The 20,690-nt window shown below is 42.9% G+C and overlaps 2 protein-coding genes across 2 annotated transcripts; both read left to right on the top strand.

Annotated features, from left to right (window-relative positions):
* Window positions 1-11,121: 11,121 nt before the first annotated feature.
* On the top strand, window positions 11,122-15,650 carry LOC123147724 (probable beta-1,3-galactosyltransferase 2). Its single transcript, XM_044567022.1, has 11 exons — window positions 11,122-11,660; window positions 12,663-12,762; window positions 12,862-12,920; window positions 13,031-13,227; window positions 13,358-13,421; window positions 13,548-13,620; window positions 13,714-13,834; window positions 13,949-14,036; window positions 14,126-14,251; window positions 14,391-14,500; window positions 15,006-15,650. Exons 1-11 carry the CDS (start codon window positions 11,545-11,547, stop codon window positions 15,152-15,154), a joined length of 1,203 nt encoding a protein of 400 aa, XP_044422957.1. The 5' UTR covers window positions 11,122-11,544; the 3' UTR covers window positions 15,155-15,650.
* A 577-nt stretch (window positions 15,651-16,227) lies between these two features.
* LOC123153419 (uncharacterized) lies at window positions 16,228-16,812 on the top strand. The gene is made up of 3 exons (XM_044572551.1): window positions 16,228-16,358; window positions 16,429-16,602; window positions 16,685-16,812. The coding sequence occupies exons 1-3, from the start codon at window positions 16,292-16,294 to the stop codon at window positions 16,810-16,812; spliced, it is 369 nt and encodes a 122-aa protein (XP_044428486.1). The 5' UTR covers window positions 16,228-16,291.
* Window positions 16,813-20,690: the final 3,878 nt, after the last annotated feature.

The raw sequence follows: 20,690 nt of genomic DNA on the forward strand, positions 1-20,690 counted from the left end.
TCGGAACCTTTCCGATGTCCGAATATAGTCGTCCAATATATCGATCCTCGACCATTTCAAGACTCCTCATCATGTTGCCGATCTCATCCGGGACTCCGAAATACATTCGGTACATCAAAACACATAAACTCATAATACAAACCGTCACCGAATGTTAAGCGTGCGGACCCTACGGGTTCGAGAACTATGTATACATGACCGAGACACGTCTCCGGTCAATGACCAATAGCGGAACCTGGATGCTCATATTGTCTCCTACATATTCTACGAAGATCTTTATCGGTCAAACCACATAACAACATATGTTGTTCCCTTTGTCATCGGTATGTTACTTGCCCGAGATTCGATCGTCGGTATCTCAATACCTAGTTCAATCTCGTTACCAGCAAGTCTCTTTACTCGTTCCGTAAAACATCATCCCGCAACTAACTGATTAGTTACAATGCTTGCAAGGCTTATATTGATGTGTATTACCGAGTGGGCCCAGAGATACCTCTCCGACGATCGAAGTGACAAATCCTAATCTCGAAATACGCCAACTCAACAAGTACCTTCGGAGACACCTGTAGAGCACCTTTATAATAACCCAGTTACGTCGTGACGTTTGGTAGCACACAAAGTGTTCCTCCAGTAAACAGGAGTTGCATAATCTCATAGTCATAGGAACATGTATAAGTCATGAAGAAAGCAATAGCAACATACTAAACGATCAAGTGCTAAGCTAACGGAATGGGTCAAGTCAATCACATCATTCTCCTAATGATGTGATCCCGTTAATCAAATGACAACTCATGTCTATGGTTAGGAAACTTAACCATCTTTGATTAATGAGCTAGTCAAGTAGAGGCATGCTAGTGACACTATGTTTGTCTATGTATTCACACATATATTATGTTTCCAGTTAATACAATTCTAGCATGAATAATAAACATTTATCATGAAATAAGGAAATAAATAATAACTTTATTATTGCCTCTAGGGAATATTTCCTTCAGTTTGTATCAGTAGCTATGTGTTCAATCTTTCTCTCTCTCGTGTTCTTGAGATGTCACGATCTTGATGTATCGCGGACTTTGTTAATATAGTCGGGTCATATGGTGTTTTCCCCTCTCTACCTTGTTGTGATGAATTGAGTTTTTCCCGAGATTTCATTGTTATCGGATTGAATACTTTTATGGATTTGAGAACACTTGATATATGTCTTGCAACTGAATACTCGTGGTGACAATGGGGTATCATATTGATTCACTTGATATATGTTTTGGCACTCAACTCGCGGATTCCCGAGGTGACATTGGGGTAATCTATGCATGGGGGTTGATGCACGTTCTTGTCTTTGTTTCTCCGGTGGAAATCTTGGGGCACTCTTTAAATTTCTTCGTATTGGATTAAAAATTAAGAATCTGAATTTTCTTTGGTGTTATTTTAGTACGAAGTCTTGGTTAGATCGATCGGAAAGAATAGCTTCGTGTTATTTTAGTATGAACTCTAGGATAGATTGATCAGAAAGAATAGCTTTGAGGTGGTTTCGTACCCTACAAACAATCATGTCTTATGTTCTCCGCTAGATAGGAACTTTGGAGTGATTCTTTGTTGCATGTTGAGGGACGGTTATATGATCCAATTATATTAGCATTGTCGAGAGATTGCACTAGTGATAGTACAGACCCTAGGCCTCATTTTCAAGCATTGCAATATTGTTTTTGTGCCCGTTTACTATTTTCTACCTTGATGTTTTTATTTATTCAGATTATAAAAATATATTTCTACCATCAATATTACACTTTTATCACCATCTCTTCGTTGAACTAGTGCACCTATACAATTTTGCATTGTATTGGGTGTGTTGTGGACACAAGAGATTTCTTGTATTTGGTTACAGGGTTGTTTGCCAGAGACCATCTTCATCCTATACCTCCCACGGATTGATAAACCTTAGGTCATCCACTTGAGGGAAAATTGCTACTGTCCTATAAAACTCTACACTTGGAGTCCCAACACGAGTCTACAAGAATAATGTTGCGTAGTAGACATCAAGCTCTTTTCTGGCGTCGTTGCCGGGGAGGTGAGTGCTTGAAGGTATATCTTTAGATCTTGCAATTGAATCTTTTAGTTTCTTGTTTTATCACTAGTTTGGTCTATAAAATAACACTACAAAAAATGGAATTAAGGTTGCATCATATTATTCATCTTTATAATATATTTCGTGAAAATAATGGAAAGGAAAATTGTGTTCAATTGATAGGAGAAGAATTTGATAGAATGTTTGGTATAAATGATGAGCATGGTTGCAATGTTGTTAGTATGAATTCTTTGAATATCCATGATGCTAATGATATGCAAAGCCATAAGTTTGGGGATGATATATTTGATGAAGATGATATTTTTAGTCCCCCAAGATTTGATGTGCAAATTTATTATAATGATTGCATGTCTCCTATTTATGATGATTATAATGATGTAAGTGAATTTGGAGAGGTCATGACTTTATTTAGTGATGAATCCACCATTTTGGATGAGGCTTCAATTGACTATGATAACAAAGTTGCTATCTATGATGATTATGGTGATGACATGTATGCTATAAAGAATAATGAAAACCATGAAATTTGTCATCATGATTTTAATTTTCAATTACATGATAATTATTTTGTTGAGTTTGCTCTCACTACTATTCATGAGAATAATTTTGCTTATATGGAGAGTAATAAATTTCCTATGCTTGTAGATCATGAAAAGAATGCTTTATGTGATAGTTATATTCTTAAATTTATTCATGATGCTACTGAAAATTACTATGAGGGAGGAACTTATGCTTCTACACATCTCAATAATATCAAGTTTCCTCTCTTTATGTTGAAAGTTTTGAAGTTGCACTTGTTTTGCCTTCCTATGCTAGTTGATTCTTGCTCCCATAAATTGTTTGCTCACAAAATCCCTATGCATAGGAAGTGGGTTAGACTTAAATGTGCTTGCCATGTGATTCATGATGCTCTCTTTATGTTTTAATTCTTATCTTTTATGTGAGCATCATTGGAATCATCATGCCTAGCTAAGAGGCATTAAAGAAAAGTGCATGTTGGGTGACAACCCAACATTTACCCCTACTGTTTTTGTGTGTTCACATGATTAGTCTACTGTAGTAATCATGTTTTATAGCTTTTGTTTCAATAAAGTGCCAAGTAAAGCCTTTGGGATTATGTTTGGTGATAGTTGATTTGATCTTGCTGAAAAACAGAAACTTTTGCGCTCAGGAAAACAATTCTCATTTTTAGCAGAAGCGTGATAAAATGCTGATTCTTTTTGCAGAAGACTAATAGACAAATTACCCAGGTTTTCCTAATGTTTCAGAATTTTTGGAGTAGCATAAGTATGGTTGGAGTATAGATTACTATAGACTGTTCTGTTTTTGACGGATTCTGTTTTCTATGCATAGTTTGCTTGTTTTCTAATTTTCATGGCTTATATTGCTCAATATAAATTGTGGAAATGATATTATACAGTAGGAATTGTGTGGAAACAATTATGAATCTTGTCTTTGACAGTACCAAAGTGAAATGGTTTCCTCTTTATCATACTAACCTATCTCATGAAGTTCTGTTAAGTTTTGTGTGATTGAAGTTTTGAAGTTTTGGGTGAGATGTCAATATGGGAGAATAAGGAGTGACAAGACCCTAAGCTTGGGGTGCCCAAGGCACACCAAGGTAATATTCAAGGAAGATCCAAGCAACTAAGCTTGGGGATGCCCCGGAAGGCATCCCCTCTTTCGTCTCCAACATTATTGGTAACCTCACTTGGAGCTATGTTTTCATTCGTCACATGATATGTGTTTTGCTTGGAGCGTATTTCCAATTTTACTTGTTGTTTGAATAAAATCATTGGATATAAAATCCTGAATGAAAAAGAATCCTCCCATGGCTAGTTAATTATTTGACTACTCAGTGTTCTTCACTTATATCTTCTTGGAGTAGTCTGTCATTTACTCACGTGCTTCACATATATCCTATGAGTAAATGGTTGAATGAATTGAATATCATAAATCTGAATTTATATACGTTTCATATGCTTACAACATGGGGAGTGATGACTTCACACATAATAAGTATAGGTAGTAAACTTATTGAAAGTTAGCAAACGTAGAATTGGTCACTTGAACAATTCATGAAAGAATATTGAAGGAAGAGAGATTTCACATATAAATATACTATCTTTGACATTTTTTGCAATTGTGAGCACTCATTAAAATATGACATGTTAAAAGGTTGATGTTGGACAAGGAAGACAACTTAATGGGTTATGTTTTCCTATATCTGAAACGTTATATTGTCTTGGATCATCCAACATGTTGAGCTTGCCTTTCCCTCTCATGCTAGCCTAATTCTTTGCACCAAGTAGAGATACTACTTGTGCTTCCAAATATCCTTAAACCCAGTTTTGCCGTGAGAGTCCACCATATCTACCTATTGATTGAGTAAGATCCTTCAAGTAAGTTGTCATTGTTGCAAGCAATAAAAATTGCTCTCTAAATATGTATGATTTATTAGTGTGGAGAAAATAAGCTTTATATGATCTTGTGATGTGGAAGAAATAAAAGCGATAGACTGCATAATAAAGATCCATATCACAAGTGGCAATATAAAGTGACGTTCTTTTGCATTAAGATTTCGTGCATCCAACCATAAAAACACATGACAACCTCTGCTTCCCTCTGCGAAGGGCATGTCTTTTACTTTATCTTCTACCCTTATACAAGAGTCATGGTGATCTTAGTGAGGTTACTGTCATTGATCCACGTTCTTGTCTTTGTTTCTCCGATAGAAATCTTGGGGCACTCTTTGAAGTTCTTAATGTTGGATTGAATATTATGAATCTGAATTTGCTTTGGTGTTATTTTAGTACGAACTCTTGGTTAGATCGATCGGAAAGAATAGCTTCGTGTTATTTCAGTACGAACTCTAGGATAGATTGATCGGAAAGAATAGCTTTGAGGTGGTTTCGTACCCTACAAACAATTTCGTCTTATGTTCTCCGCTAGATAGGAACTTTGGAGTGATTCTTCGTTGCACGTTGAGGGATGGTTATATGATTCAATTATATTAGCATTATCGAGAGATTGCACTAGTGATAGTACGGACCCTAGGCCTCATTTTCAAGCATTGCAATACTGTTTTTGTGTCCGTTTACTATTTGCTACCTTGCTGTTTTTATTTATTCAGATTATAAAAATATATTTCTACCATCAATATTACAATTTTATCACCATCTCTTCGCCGAACTAGTGCAGATATACAATTTTCCATTGTATTGGGTGTGTTGGGGACACAAAAGATTTCTTCTATTTGGTTGCAGGGTTGTTTGAGAGAGATCATCTTCATCCTACACCTCCCACGGATTGATAAACCTTAGGTCATCCACTTGAGGGAAAATTGCTATTGTCCTACAAAACTCTATGCTTGGAGGCCCAACACGAGTCTACAAGAATAAAGTTGTGTAGTAAACATGAGGGGCACTTCCTGCATCACCCTTTCCCCTTTAAGGAAAATACCAACGGAACCTCAAGAAGTAGCAGGAAGAATTTCTAGCGTCGTTGCCGGGGAGACATCATCAACATCTATTAGGTTCCTAATCACAAATCTCATCTCCTTACAATTTACATTATTTGTCATTTGCCTCTCGTTTTCATCTCCCCCACTTCATAAAAAAATCCATTTTATTCGCCTTCAAAGAAAAAACCAACGCAAGCTCAAGAAGTAGCAATAAGAAACTGTAGAGCAAGGCGACAGTGAGGAACAGGTCCAAGCTCCCCACATCTGCACTAGGTCTCTTCCATGTGGGCAGATGTAGCCTGTATGTATTTGTATATTTATACAACATCTGGAGGACCACATCTCCATAGCTAACGATGGTGTCTGACACCTCCATCTGACCAATTGTTATTTTGATAGGAATGAGCTCCCGGTGATGGTTCGTTCATTCCTGCATTGCTGCCGATCAAGCTGTATCTTATTAGATCCGATGGTATCCCTACGGTGTGTTGTGACATTACATGCATGATTCATGTGTGAAGATAACAAGCAAGGCAGCCATAGTTCAGCCATTCAGGTTGTTAGTTAAAAAAATAATTCCACAACCACAGGGCTGAGGAGCTGCTGATTTATTCTTGAGAAACGTATGATAGCTCCCAGGTGTCCCTATACCCTCATGGACAACAAATTGAAAAAAAAACTAAAAAAACTGATATTTTGTGACATCAAGTTTCTCAAACTTTGCGGACGCTTGCATGTTTTTGACGAGAAGTAACATGCGATGAGCATTACACATGAGAAACAAAAAATCTGTGTTCAAAACTAATCAAGACTTTTGAGAAGTGAAGTTATTTTCTTCTGTAGAGCTCCTTGAATGTCTTTTCTGCATGAAATCTTGCACACATCCACAAAGTTTGAGCATATTTGATGTCATGAAAAATCAGAATTTTTTGAATTTGTTTTCTATTTTTTAGAATATTACTGTTCATGTGGGTGTACGAACATGAGCCATTAGCAGGTCTGAATGCGTGTCCATTATAAACTCATAATCTAAAGTTAGGGTTTTTCACGCCGATTAGTTGATCAAGGAGCATATTCCATGTCTAGAACTAGGGTCTGAATATTTTGGCCTCCGCTTCATAGTGAGACACCTTAAATTTTTCCGCCGTTGCAACACACGGGCATTTGTGCTAGTAAGATGCATAAAGGATAAACATCACATGCAATTAAAATATGTGACATGATATGGCCATCATCATCTTGTGCTTTTGATCTCCATCTCCAAAGCATCGACATGTTCTCCATCATCACCGGCACGACACTCTGATCTCCATCGTAGTGTTGGGGTCGTCTCGCCAACTATCGCTTCTATAACTATTGCTAATGCATAGCAATAAAGTAAAGTAATTACATGACGCTTTAGTGATTGACACGCAGGTCATACAATAATTAAAGACAATCCTAAGGCTCCTGCCGGTTGTCGTACTCATTGACATGCAAGTCGTGAACTTATTACAAAACATGATCATCTCATACATTAACATATATCACATCATATCATGACCATATCACATCACAACATGCCCTGCAAAAATAAGTTAGACGTCCTCTACTTTGTTGTTGCAAGTTTTATGTGGCTGCCACAGGAAACTAACAAGAACCGTTCTTACCTACCAAAACCACAACGGTGATTATCAGGTTTGGTGTTTTAACCTTCTGCAAGGACCAGCCTTAGTCAAATTCGATTCAACTAAATTAGGAGAAACAGACACCCGCCAGCCACCTTTATACAAAACAAGTTGCATGTCAGTCAGTGGAACCGGTCTCATGTACGTGGACATGTAAGGTTGGTCCGGGCTGCTTCATCCCACAATACCGCCGAATCAAAATAAGATGTTGGTGGTAAGCAGTATGAACATCACCACCCACAACTCCTTTGTGTTCTACGCATGCATATCATCTACGCATAGACCTGGCTCATGATGCCACTAATGGGTAATGTTGCATGGAAAACAAAAAATTTCTACGCACATGCAAGATCTATCCATGAAGATGTATAGCTACGAGATGGAGAGAGCATCTACATACCCTTGCAGATTGCTAAGCGGAAGCATTTATCAACGCGGTTGATGTAGTCGTACACCTTCACGATCTGTCCCAATCAAGTACCGAACGTACGACACCTCCGCATTCAGCACACGTTCATCTCGATGACGTCCTTGCCTTCTCGATCCAGCAAGAGAGTCGAAGTAGTAGATGAGTTCCGGCAACACGATGGTGTGGTGACAGTGATGGTGAAGAAAAATCTCCATAGGGCTTCACCAAGCACAACATAAACTATGACGGAGGATAAACTAGAGGGGGTGGGGTTGCCGGCACATGGGTGGGTGAATCTTGATGTGTTCCTGCTGCTAGCCCCGCCCCTCTATTTATATGTTGAGCCCTGGGGTCGTTTATTGGAGAAAGAGCCTCCTCAAAGTCGATTTAGCCTGCAAGGCAAGAGTCCTTCTCGGACTCCAGGACCAGACGCCAGGGTCATCGGCATCTGGCCCCTGGCCTCCACAAAACTTTCTTTTGCACCTTCCAAAAGCCCCATGAGCTTTACCCATTGGCCCAAACAAAGTGTTCTCGCACCGGAACATTTCGAGAAACATTTGAAACCCCTTCCGGAGACCAAACACTATTATCCCATATATCAATCTTTACCTCCGGACCATTCTGGAGCTCCTCGTCATGTCCGTGATCTCATCCAGGACTCCGAATAACATTCAGTTACCAACATACATAACTCATATGATACTATATCGTCAACGAACGTTAAGCGTGCGGACCCTACGGGTTCGAGAATGATGTAGACATGGCCGAGACGTTTCTCCGGTCAATAACCAATAGTAGGACCTGGATGCCCATATTGGTTCCTACATGTTCTACGAAGAACTTTATCGGTCGAACCTTTTTGACAACATACGTAGTTCCCTTTATCTATCGGTATGTTACTTTCCCGAGATTCGATCGTCGGTATCTCCATACCTAGTTCAATCTCGTTATGGGCAAGTCTCTTTACTCGTTTCATAATACATCATCCTGTAACTAACTCCTTACTCACTTTGCTTGCAAGCTTCTTGTGATGTTATATTACCGAGAGGCCCAGAGATACCTCTCCGTCATATGGAGTGATAAATCCCAATCTCGATTCATACCAACTCAATAGACACCTTCAGAGATACATGTAGAGAACCTTTATGATCATCCAGTTACGTTGTAACGTTTGATGGCACACAAGGAATTCCTTCAGAGTCCGAGAGTTGCATGATCTCATGGTCGAAGAAACATGTATTTGACATTAAGAAAGCAGTAACAATAAACTGAACGATCGTATGCTATGCTAACAGTTGGGTCTTGTCCATCACATTATTCTTCTAATGATGTGATCCTGTTATCCAATGACAACTCATGTTTATGGTTAGGAAACCTTAATCATCTTTGATCAACGAGCTAGTTTAGTAGAGACTCACTAAGGACACGGTATTTGTTTATGTATTCACACATGTGTTTAAGTTTCCGGTCAATACAATTCTAGCATGAATAATAAACCTTTATCATGAATAAGAAAATATAATAATAACAACTTTATTATCGCCTCCAAGGCATATTTCCATCAATTCCGTCTCACGACTGTCACCAATCACGTAGTCTAATAGTCGCTTGGACTGAAAGCTCGACTAGATCAAGCGGCGAGATACGCAGTCGATGAACCAGGCAAGGGCTCCACTTTACGTACCCTCCAAGTAGTTCGTCAACGTTATACATCTCCACGCCCAATCAATTTACTTAGGCAATCACCGCCCTCCAGGAAAAGGCATCCATGACTGGCTCGGTGAGTTCTAGATCACTCTGCAATGCTAAGGCAAAGTACGGACTCAACATCCTGATGACACAACTTGATTTCCCAATCAAATGTCTAAATCTGATGACTTAGTTCTGAAGATGGTGATCAACGGTATGCACCTCCTCAAGTCCAAAGCTAGCAACGACCCACTCGGATAAGCATAGGCATTCCTCGAGATCACTCAGAATTTTTGATACGCTTCCTGACAAGCCATAAGACAAATTCCCTTCTAAGCGTATTCGGTATCACTAAGTCTATTATAAACTGCTTGTCCTTTTTCGATTAATTGCATCTAGGCCTCTCTTTAGGCGACCCAATCATGACCGCAGTCGGTTTCCCCACAGGAACCTTCCTCATCCAAGGAGTCGGTGCCATCCCAAATACCTTGAAGAACTCGGGGGGGGGGGGGGGGGGGGGGCTATTGATGGCATGATTCCCCTAGGGTAGGCCCATGACAAGGATTCGGCCCAGCATGGCCTATGGCCCTAGCCTTCATCAGGAGAATCGCTCGGTCGGGCCGGCATCGATAAAACACCACAATGTCCTTCCGACGTGACCAAGACGTGGTCAATCAAGTCGAATGTTACCCGCGACGCCATCAAGATTACTCTTACGGCAACCTGCTAATTCCATGTGTAACTGCCACCATTTTGGTGATTACTGCGCCATAGCTCATAACAACCCTTGTAACTCCACCGTCTCACCGTAGTATATAAGGTTGGAAGGGCGCGAGACATAGACATGTTCACTCAAGTCTACAAGCTAGGCAATTCCTCTGTAATAACTCAGCTCACACAAGAGAGAAACACATCCATGCAGAAACAGGGTATTTCCCCTATGACAGGGGTTGAACATGGGTAAAACATTCACTATGTGAAATCTCGTATCTATATCCGTTAGGTGTGACTTGCCTCTACAAAATCCTCAAATCATGAACATTGCCTTGAAATCCCCAAAATCGGACTTAAAAATCTCTTACCATATCCTATAAAACATTATTCAAAAATGGTGTTCGTCGGAAATTATCGTAACCACTTTTATCCTCTTAATGTGACACTAGGACAACAAAAATGTCCGTTCTAAAAATGTAAAACAAATCCTCTCTATACCCTACTTCATTTTTCGTATCAAATTTTGACTTGTAATTTTCGTCAACAAAATGTGGGTTATACGTCATCAAAACTATATCATCCATAAGTTGTTTGAAACGTACATCCAATGGCATATACTCCCTCTGTAAAGAAATATAGTACTTTTTATGGCATACACCTCACATTTTATTGATAAAAAATAATTCTCCAAGTTAGACATAAAAAATTGAAGTGTCTTGTATAAAAAGGCGGAGGGAGTTATAAAAAAACACGACACCCAAAGTTAACAAAAAAACACGGGACCCAAAGTACAGTTTACAGTAACAGTAGGCAGAGATTCTCCAAAACCAATCATTTGCACTATAAAATTTCCGGAAGATAAACACAAAGCTGAGGGTTTGACTTGACCATGGAAGAGCCAAATTTACAACTTGTCCCCACCAGTCCAAACCCTTCACAATCCAACTAACTTTACCCGGGCGTTAATGCTGACATGCCAGTGACAGTAATAATTCTATAATCCACCAAGACCCAAAGTTTAAACCAAGAAGATAACCACCAGATTAAGCCGGGCCGGTGCGCGCCCTGCCCCCAGACAAGCGCTGCCGAATAAATCTGGGCGGGCGCGAGATCCCTTGCCTCCCTCGGACTCCACACCGCCCGCTCGCTGGCTCACCCACACGCATCACAGATCGGAGATCGCACGCACGCCCGCCCGCAGTTGGTGCGTCCTCCTCCTCGCGCTCCCCTTCCCCTTCCCCTTCACTTCAAAGACACCGGCCACTCGGAGCGAACCCGGGCAGGAATCCGGAGAGGGAAGCAAGGTGGAGGGAGACTTGCGCCTCACAAAAGTGAGAGCGAGAGCAGCGGGAGGTGGAGGTGGAGTGGAAGCAGGGACCATTAGATTCTTGATGCTCGGCTTGAAGTTTCTGTAGTGTGATCATGCTTTCCCCCAGAGTAAAGCGGCCCTGAGCAGCATTAGGTGACCCGGGCTTGGTGTTGCGGAGAGGGGAAGAGAGAGCGGGAGAGAGGGAGGGAGATGACGAGGGGGTCGGGAGGAGGGGACGAGCTGCTGTTCAGGGGCACCATCTCCCGGAAATGGACCTCTCTGCTCTGCCTCAGCAGCTTCTTCGTCGGCCTCATCTTCACCAACAGGTGCACACCATGCTTCTTCTTCCTCCTCCTCCTCTTCTCCTTCTTCTTTCCCGCTCCTGATTTTCTGTGAGTTCGCTTGGATGGTTCATCAAGTTTCGATCGCTCTGACGTTTCTGCATGCAGTTTTGCTTGGACCGCTCAGTTTCTTCTTTTCTTTGCATATTCGTGCTTGTCTCCTTGGACCTGCCTTGAGTTCTTGATGAGCTCCAGATAGCCATGAACAATGCCCGCCCGTGTACGTTCTGCCTGTTATTAGGCTTCTTAGGCCGCTTGCACACACGCAGAATAAATTTGCAGCAGCTAATTCCAATCATGTCCTAGCGAATGTCTCCGTCTCGAGCAGAGTCCTCTGCAAAATCACCGAATCCCATTGGTTTATCGACTTCCCTGTGATCACCTCACCCCATTTTTTCCAAGGGCCAGGCGAGTACTACCCAGTACCCACCCACAGGCCCCAGGGCGACCACCAATACTATAGCTGGCGTACCCCTCTCTCTGTCCGCACGACTGTTGCTGTAGCGTACTCCCACCGGAGTCGTGAGCGTGGAATTCCGGGGGCCTGTACCCCGCGGTGTACTTCACTGGCGGATGAGTTGCTTCTTTATGTCTCAAGATCTTGCATCGCTAGCAGGCCACAGGGCCATTAAGCGCGAACTGCCCGCCCAGCATCTGCCACCAGTCTACCTGTCGCCGACAACATAGTGGTTCCTCCGTTTCAAAAAAAAACAACATAGTGGTTCGGTTTCTGTTGCCCCAGCCCCACCACCCGGAAGAACACAAGTGGTTTGGCTAAGTAGTACTAGTAGTAGTAAAAGTATAATCACTTTCACTTTTGGGGGTACTTGATCCGATAAAAAAATTCGGCAGTGGCTTACTAGCTGATCACGAACAGCTACAAGTACTCTTCTTCCGTTTTTCTGGTGTTTTCTAATGTTTAGGCTCTTGCTATCGCAAATGACTCTGTTCGGCGCTGTAAATTTTATTTGCTGGTTGATGATGCAGGATGTGGACCGTCCCGGAATCCAAAGAAATCATCAGGAGGTCGGCCCTCGAATTGGACAAAATGAATCTCGTCTCTTCTAGTGATTGTGCGCTCAAAAGCGTAAGCATACATATATCCTTCCACTTGTCATGTCTGATTGCCGACTTTCGCTTGTGTGATGTGATCACTGATCCCTCCTTTCTTTTGAAAATACAATAGATCAATAACGAGCCAAAAGACTATGTTGGGCAAGTCCAAAGAACTGAAGATGCTATACAGTAAGTAGACCAAGTGTCGAAACAGTAGATCATTTTCATTCTACCTAGAAATTCTGAGACCACACTGAAGTGTTGAGTGGAGGCTTACAAATAATTCCTTGTGCCATCAGGACGCTGGACAAGACAATATCAAACTTGGAAATGGAGCTAGCCTCGGCCAAGGCGACGCAGGACTCTATCCTCAACGGCGGCGTACCGTCGTCGGAACCGGCGGCAAAACGGAAGTACTTCATGGTCATCGGCATCAACACCGCGTTCAGCAGCCGGAAGCGGCGAGATTCAGTTCGCGCCACATGGATGCCTCAAGGTTCTTGCAGTTTCTTGTTCCTGCCTTAAGATACTTCCTCGTAACAAAAATTCCATGAGCTGCTTTTCGCTGCCTCGGCACCGACCTTGTGTGATGTGTCCCCTGACCTGCTTTGCCGGATTTACTGCAGGGGAGAAAAGAAGGAAGATGGAAGAGGAGAAGGGCATCATCATCCGTTTCGTCATAGGTCATAGGTTAGTCCATCGATCATGCATTGCCTTTATAAAAAAAAGCAGTGCACTTTGACATTTTGTATGGTTAATCTATGTTAACCCAACCATAAATTCAGATTACTGACATCTGAAACTTGCCCTTTCCAGTGCAACATCTGGCGGGATACTGGACAGAGCAATTGACGCGGAAGACAGAGAGCATGGCGACTTCCTGAGGCTGGTAACTTCCTTTGAACGCACAGCACAGTACTGACTGATGATTGTATGTAGCCGTAGTACAGCAGTATTAACAGTCACTCATACTGTCATGCAGGACCACGTTGAAGGGTACCTGGAGCTCGCAGCGAAGACGAAATCCTACTTCGCCAAAGCCGTCTCCACGTGGGACGCAGAGTACTTCGTCAAGGTGGACGATGATGTGCATGTAAACATAGGTCTGTGCTACATTATTGCAGATCTTGGAGGTCCAAAAGATAGTACACTGTTCATTTAAATGAAGCTGTCTCACTGGTGTGTGTGTTGACGAGATTCGACCGTATAAACTGCAGCAACTCTTGGAGGCATATTGGCCAGGCATCGTTCCAAGCCCCGAGCCTACATCGGCTGCATGAAATCAGGCCCGGTCCTCGCTCAGGAGTAAGCTCGCTCGCCACTGCTACGACGCCTTTCTTCTTGCATTGGTTCCCTTGCAGCAGCTGCTGAGATGAAGTTGTTGGCCGTTTCAGGGGTGTGAAATACCATGAGCCGGAGTACTGGAAATTCGGCGAGTGGGGAAACAAGTACTTCCGGCACGCGAGCGGTCAGCTGTACGCCATCTCCAAGGATCTGGCCTCCTACATATCAATCAACCAGTAAGCAAATGTTAAGAATGTTTTTTGTGCTCCCTTCTTGTGCCGACTGACTGAATTTTCTACGCACAAGTCAACACCTGCCCATCGCATCGCTGACCATATATAACCTAACCCTGATGATTGGATGGCGACATTTCAGGCATGTTCTCCACAAATATGCCAACGAGGATGTGTCGATAGGGGCCTGGTTCATCGGAGTAGATGCCGAGCACGTCGACGATCGCCGGCTCTGCTGCGGCACGCATCCAGGTACTGAATTGCGTCCTCTTTGAGACGAATTCGTCGGTGGTAACATAACATGCCAGTCGGCTACCGCCTGTATGTGGCTGCTGATTAATATCTTTAATGTGTATGCAATCATTCCGCAAGGCAGCGTAAGTATTCTTTAATGTGTATGTAGTTCGGATCTGGAGCGGTTGGCAGTCAACTTCAGTAAGTAGGTGTGGTATCAGCTGTCATAAGCATGTGCTTCTCGACGTTGTTGTTAGGGTTCCTCGTGTGCCATCAGTCTTTCCGGACATTAGACATCTCATCTTTCCCTTTTTTTTTTCTTAAACTAACACGTCGCCTCAGGTACAGTTTCTTCGGTGAAGTGTAATGACAAATATGCTGAGTATTCGTCGATGTGAACTAAAATTTGATGACATCTGACAGAAAACTCTTCTACATAGACCTATCAGTATAGAAAGAAGATCACTTTTTCAGTCAAAATTCGGACATATTTGAGCTAACTGTTCATGTCACAATTGTGCAGACTGTGAACGGAAGGCTCAGGCGGGGAACGTGTGTGCTGCGTCGTTTGACTGGAGCTGCAGCGGCATCTGCAAGTCGGCGGATCGGATCAAGGAGGTCCATCGGCGCTGCGGCGAGAGTGCGAACACTATCTGGAACGCAACCTTCTGAACTGAAGATTCTTCAGACTTTAAGCGCTGCTGAAAGGAGAAAGACACATAACATCCGTATACAATTATTGCTTTAACGGAGGGTGGCCGGATATTATAGCGATCAACTGGTATATGTCAAGGTGGTGGATGAAAGAAAATTCATTGGTGGCCCCTTCAGAGCGTGGGATGCTTGTACACTCATGTACAAGTACAAGCTCGGCCGACATGAGGAGCTTTGTTCTTCCTTCTTACGTTAATTTTTTTAAATCTTGTAGTGGTTTGATTGATTAGGAATTGTATCAGTGTACGTAGGGGAGCTTTTCTGTTTTAGTGCTTGAAAAGATCCCAGCAAGATTACTTATAAATATGAGGAGATAGTGGAGAGGGTGATGTGGTGATAAAAGAGTGGAAGGAGAGGGAGATCGGCGGGGTTCTCCCCCCACCATTCTTGCCAAATGCTCATTGGTGGTGATGTATCTATACTACTATTAAAAGACCAAACGTTACTTCCCCTACATCCACACGAAAAAGTGCACACAGGATTACCCAAGACGTCCGATCATACCCACTAACTACCATCCAACAGTCCACGTTTCATCAACCATAATACAAACAGATCGACGGTTCAAACGAAATGTTCTGCCGGCAGACTCCCACGTCCAGGCTCCTACACATCCCAACGATAACAACTCCATCCAGCGAATAATGCCCTATCTCCGCAATCAACGCCACCACGCCACGAACCTCACGTCGGCACGCCGTCCCGCCGTCCTCGCTCCGCCCCGCCCCGCCCGGCCGCCCTTGGCACGCGACCCTCGCCCCTGGTCTCTGCGACGTCCTCGACCCGCCTTGCAGCCCTAACTCTCCTCAATACGCCGTCGTCACGACGCCGCCCTCGCCCCCGGTGTCAGCGACGTCCTTGACCCGGCGCGCTGCCTTACCTCCGGTGTCATCACCCCTGTAGCCAGGTTTGGCAGTGCACAGGTTAGATCAACTGAATTTGCACGTCTTTTGGTCAGACATAAGACAAAAGGAATTGCTCTTTTAATCTGACAACGTGTAATTTTATACTTACAGTGCATCATGATTTGCATAGCACACTAAGTTCAGGCAGGGTTCAGAAGTGTTTCATAACAGGAGCCATTGAGAAGACAGTATGTCCGGATCTCAGCGTAGTGGGGTACGTACTCCCTTTGAGGACCTGACAAACAACGACAGTTCAGGTAAATACATATATCACCTACTCTTACCTACTAAGATCATGTAAGTACCGACTATGTTATTGCGTCGCAGGTCAAAAAACAGATCCAAAAGAACTAAAGAGACAGAGGGAAAGGGAGAGGTTTGCACTAAACAGGGATGCAATATTGAAAAAAAGAAAGGAGGCAAGGGATCGTAAGAAAGCTATGCCCGCTATTTTAAATGGAACCAACACTCCATCTAAGCCACCCGTGGCCATGTCGCCTGGTTACTCAATTTTCTCTGTTCTCTATCATACATTTCATTAATCACATCTAAAGACATGTTAATTAAAAGTCCCTTTCGACAGGTTTTGACACTGTGGGGATGCCCAGTGCGCAGTCTGCTATCACCCAGCAACGACACACACCAGTTGTGGAAGGTCATGTGTTCTCCTACATCCAGACATACTACCGGCTTTTGTGTGTCAGCAGCTGACTTTGGTAATACAATTTTGATGCAGGCATACCTGTTGATGTGGTAATGAGTGATCAGACTCCACTTCATGGTCCATGTGAACTAACAACACCAGATACTGTCGGGTCTAACAAGGAAAATGTTGATAATATTAACTCTGCCATTGAGTCCTCCCAACTTACTGTGTTACGACCGCCACTTCAAGCCTACAGATGCAGCAGTTCGTATGGTAATCATTTCTGGCTCATATTAACAATCATACATAATGCACACATACATCGTACATAGTATAAACCTATGTTGCTCAAGTTCTCTTGAACCTAATTCACACTTACTATACAGAAGAAAAACAAGCACTGAAGAGGCAGAGGGAAAATGCCCGGTATGAGCAACATAAAGAAGAGATATTGCAAAGCCTACGTGACAAACGTCGTGCAGCCAAATCTACAGTAGTGCTTACAACCGGAGAACAAAACCAATCTGATACAGGTGATGCCAGCTACATGAAACACTGTATTTCTTATATTAGATTTCCTAACTGAGATTCACTCGATGTTTCTGTAGCTAATGAAGATTGTGATTGGCTCCACACAAATGATATGTACCAGAGACAAACCATTGGAAGGATGATGAGGCGAGACAACATAGTCACTGCGTCGTCACGTGGACACAATCAAGTCAACAATTATAATGGTGCTTTCATTGACTACTTCTTGGTTCATGCCTTTCATTCAACGCTGAAACTTGCCCATTTTGCAACATATGTTGTCAGGCAACGACCACGACGATGATGCATATGGAATACTGGAGCCCGATGGCAACACAACAAATATGGATGGTACACATAAATGCATTTACGGTTCTATGTTTATTTTAGGATATCTTATAACTAATATTTGTCTACTATATAGACTGCTTGGGAGTTGAAAATCTTATTGAAACTGAATATGTTGAGCCTGATGAAGAAGCTAGGATGTTCGCCCACCAAGGTACCATATTGCTATCATGAGTTTCCATATATAGTATAATACTGTCTTTTCTGCAGAACAAAATATTAATTAATCTTCATATTCCAATCCAGATGTTGACTTTGAATCCTACCGAGTTGAACGACGTCACACTGATGGAACACCAACAAATGATCCTAATGATAGGGCTTACATTAACCTTCCCAAAAATCACCATGTCCTTAGAAAAGTTAGGGACTGTCTCCACTGTGGAGCATTGCGGTTTCAATACGAGGGACCTGCATTTTGTTGCAGAAAGGGGAAAGTAGATTTATTTACTCCCGAGGTCCCAGACGAGTTGAAACGGTTGTTCACAAGTCAACGTGATGACGATGCTAAACATTTTCGAGACAATATTCGGTATTTCAACTCTCACTTCTCATTCACAAGTCTTGGAGTCACCCTTGATCGTCGAGTAAGCACTGCAGCAAGAACCGGCGTATATACCTTTCGTGCTTGTGGGGGGTTGTACCACGCTCTTGATGAGCTGGTGCCGGCTGATAATGGCCCTAGGCATTTGCAACTCTATATTTATGATACAGATCATAACTTGGGGCACAGGACTAATAGGTCTCCAGATCTAGATATAGATCTCATACGGAAAATTCTGGGAATACTAGAGCAGAACCCTTATGCACAGGCTTTCAAGAGCCTTGGGTCTGTTCCGAATCTAGATGAGTACAAGATCTCACTAAACACAGATATCAAGTTGGATCAACGTAGGTACAATGCCCCAACGACTTCTCAGGTGGCAGCGATATGGGTTGAAGGGGGTGATCCACAAAACTATTTTGACAGGAGTGTTGTCGTGCATGCCAAAAAAGGAGACCGACCACTCTATATTTAGAGCATACTATGGTTGCTATGACCCATTGTCATATCCACTGTTTTTACCACGTGGGGAGACTGGTTGGAATCGTTGGATGCCGTATGTTCAGGCCCCCGATGCCGTATGTTCAGGGTAAGCATTTCGGAGAAGTCGCAGCTTATGTACATGTCACGGAGTTTCAGAAACGAGGCCTTCCTCATGAGCATATACTTTTAATCATGAAAACAAAAAGCAAGTTAGCATCCCCAGATGACTATGATCGGGTGATATCCGCAGAGATACCTGACAAAGAGAAACACCCCGTTCTGCATGACCTGGTCGTCAAACACATGCTGCACGGACCCTGTGGTGAGTTGAAAAAGAGTTGTCCTTGCATGATTGAGGGACAGTGTAGGTTTCATTATCCGCGAGATTTTTGTGATGCACTGATGCCACACAACAAGGGAAAGACTCTTATCCCATCTATCGGAGGAGGGATGATGGGCGTGGAGTTAGGATCAGAGGAGCGAATTTGGACAATAGATGGGTGGTCCCTTACAACCCTTCTTTGCTTATGCGATATAACTGCCACATTAATGTGGAAGCATGCTCGAGCATCAAGGCAGTCAAGTATTTGTTCAAGTACATCTATAAAGGCCACGATCGGACGTCCTTTGCATTCGAGCAGGACATAATCAATGATGGTGGAATCATCAATGAAATCCGACAATATAGGGATGCACGCTACGTATCTCCTCCAGAGGCTATTTACAGGATTTTTGGTTTCAAAATGTTTGGTGTCAGTCCATCAGTGCTGCAGCTCCAGCTTCATTTGCCGAACATGCATACAATTGCATTTAAAGCTGGTGAAAATCTTGAAGATGTTGTCGCTCGACCATCTTCATCCAGGTCCATGCTTACCGAGTACTTTGAGATGAACCGGAGGAATCCGCAAGCACAGAAATTGTTGTACAGAGAGTTTCCAGAGCATTATAGATGGATAGCTGGAAAAAAGAAGTGGCAGAAGAGAAGAAATAACAGATCACAGATTGGAAGACTTGTGTATGCACACCCTGCTGAAGGAGAGAGGTACTACTTGCGTGTGCTGCTAAGTCATGTTCAAGGTGCCACTTCTTTTGATCATTTAAAAACAGTAAATGGCAACCTATGCACTTCCTTTAGAGAGGCATGTGAGCACTTAGGCCTCATTGAGCACGACAAGACTCTTGATGATTGCATGACAGAGGCAGCCACATTTCAGATGCCTTCTGCCCTAAGACGGTTGTTTGTAACTATATTGGTATTTTGCGAGGCAACGGAAATACGACAATTGTGGGATAAACATCTACCATCAATGTGTGAGGACTACAGTCGTAATGAATCCAATGAGTCGGTACTTGAGCAGATGGTCCTTCGAGATATTAGGGATATGTTGCAATCCATGGGAAAGGATATTAAGAGCTATGGACTTCCGGATCTGGTTGAGACCGATGGTTCTTATGACAGTGAGTACAAAGAGGTAACAGAGGAGAGGCAAATCACCACGGACACAGAACATCTAGATCTACTTAGCAGTTTGAACAATGAGCAGCTAGCTGGTTTCAATGACATAATGGATCATGTGATGAACAAAAAAAGCCAGATATTCTTTGTTGATGGTCCAGGAGGAACTGGGAAGACGTACTTGTACAAGGCATTGCTAGCAAAGGTGCGTTCCATGGGCGAAATCGCGATCGCAACTGCTACATCTGGTATTGCAGCGTCGATAATGCCTGGAGGACGCACAGCACACTCCCGGTTCAAAATTCCAATCAAGCTCACTGACAACAGTATGTGCGGTTTCACAAAACAGAGTGGTACAGCGGAGTTGCTTAGACAGGCGTCCCTGATAATTTGGGACGAAGTCGCTATGACAAAACGACAAGCAGTTGAGACGCTTGATAGATCACTACAGGATATAATGGAATGTTCTTTGCCGTTTGGAGGAAAGGTTGTTGTCTTTGGTGGTGATTTCAGGCAGGTCCTACCCGTTGTGACACGTGGGACAAGAGCACAAATAACGGATGCTACACTTCTGAGATCCT

The sequence above is a fragment of the Triticum aestivum genome, chromosome 7A, assembly GCF_018294505.1.
Source record: "Triticum aestivum cultivar Chinese Spring chromosome 7A, IWGSC CS RefSeq v2.1, whole genome shotgun sequence".
NCBI classification, from domain to species: domain Eukaryota; kingdom Viridiplantae; phylum Streptophyta; class Magnoliopsida; order Poales; family Poaceae; genus Triticum; species Triticum aestivum.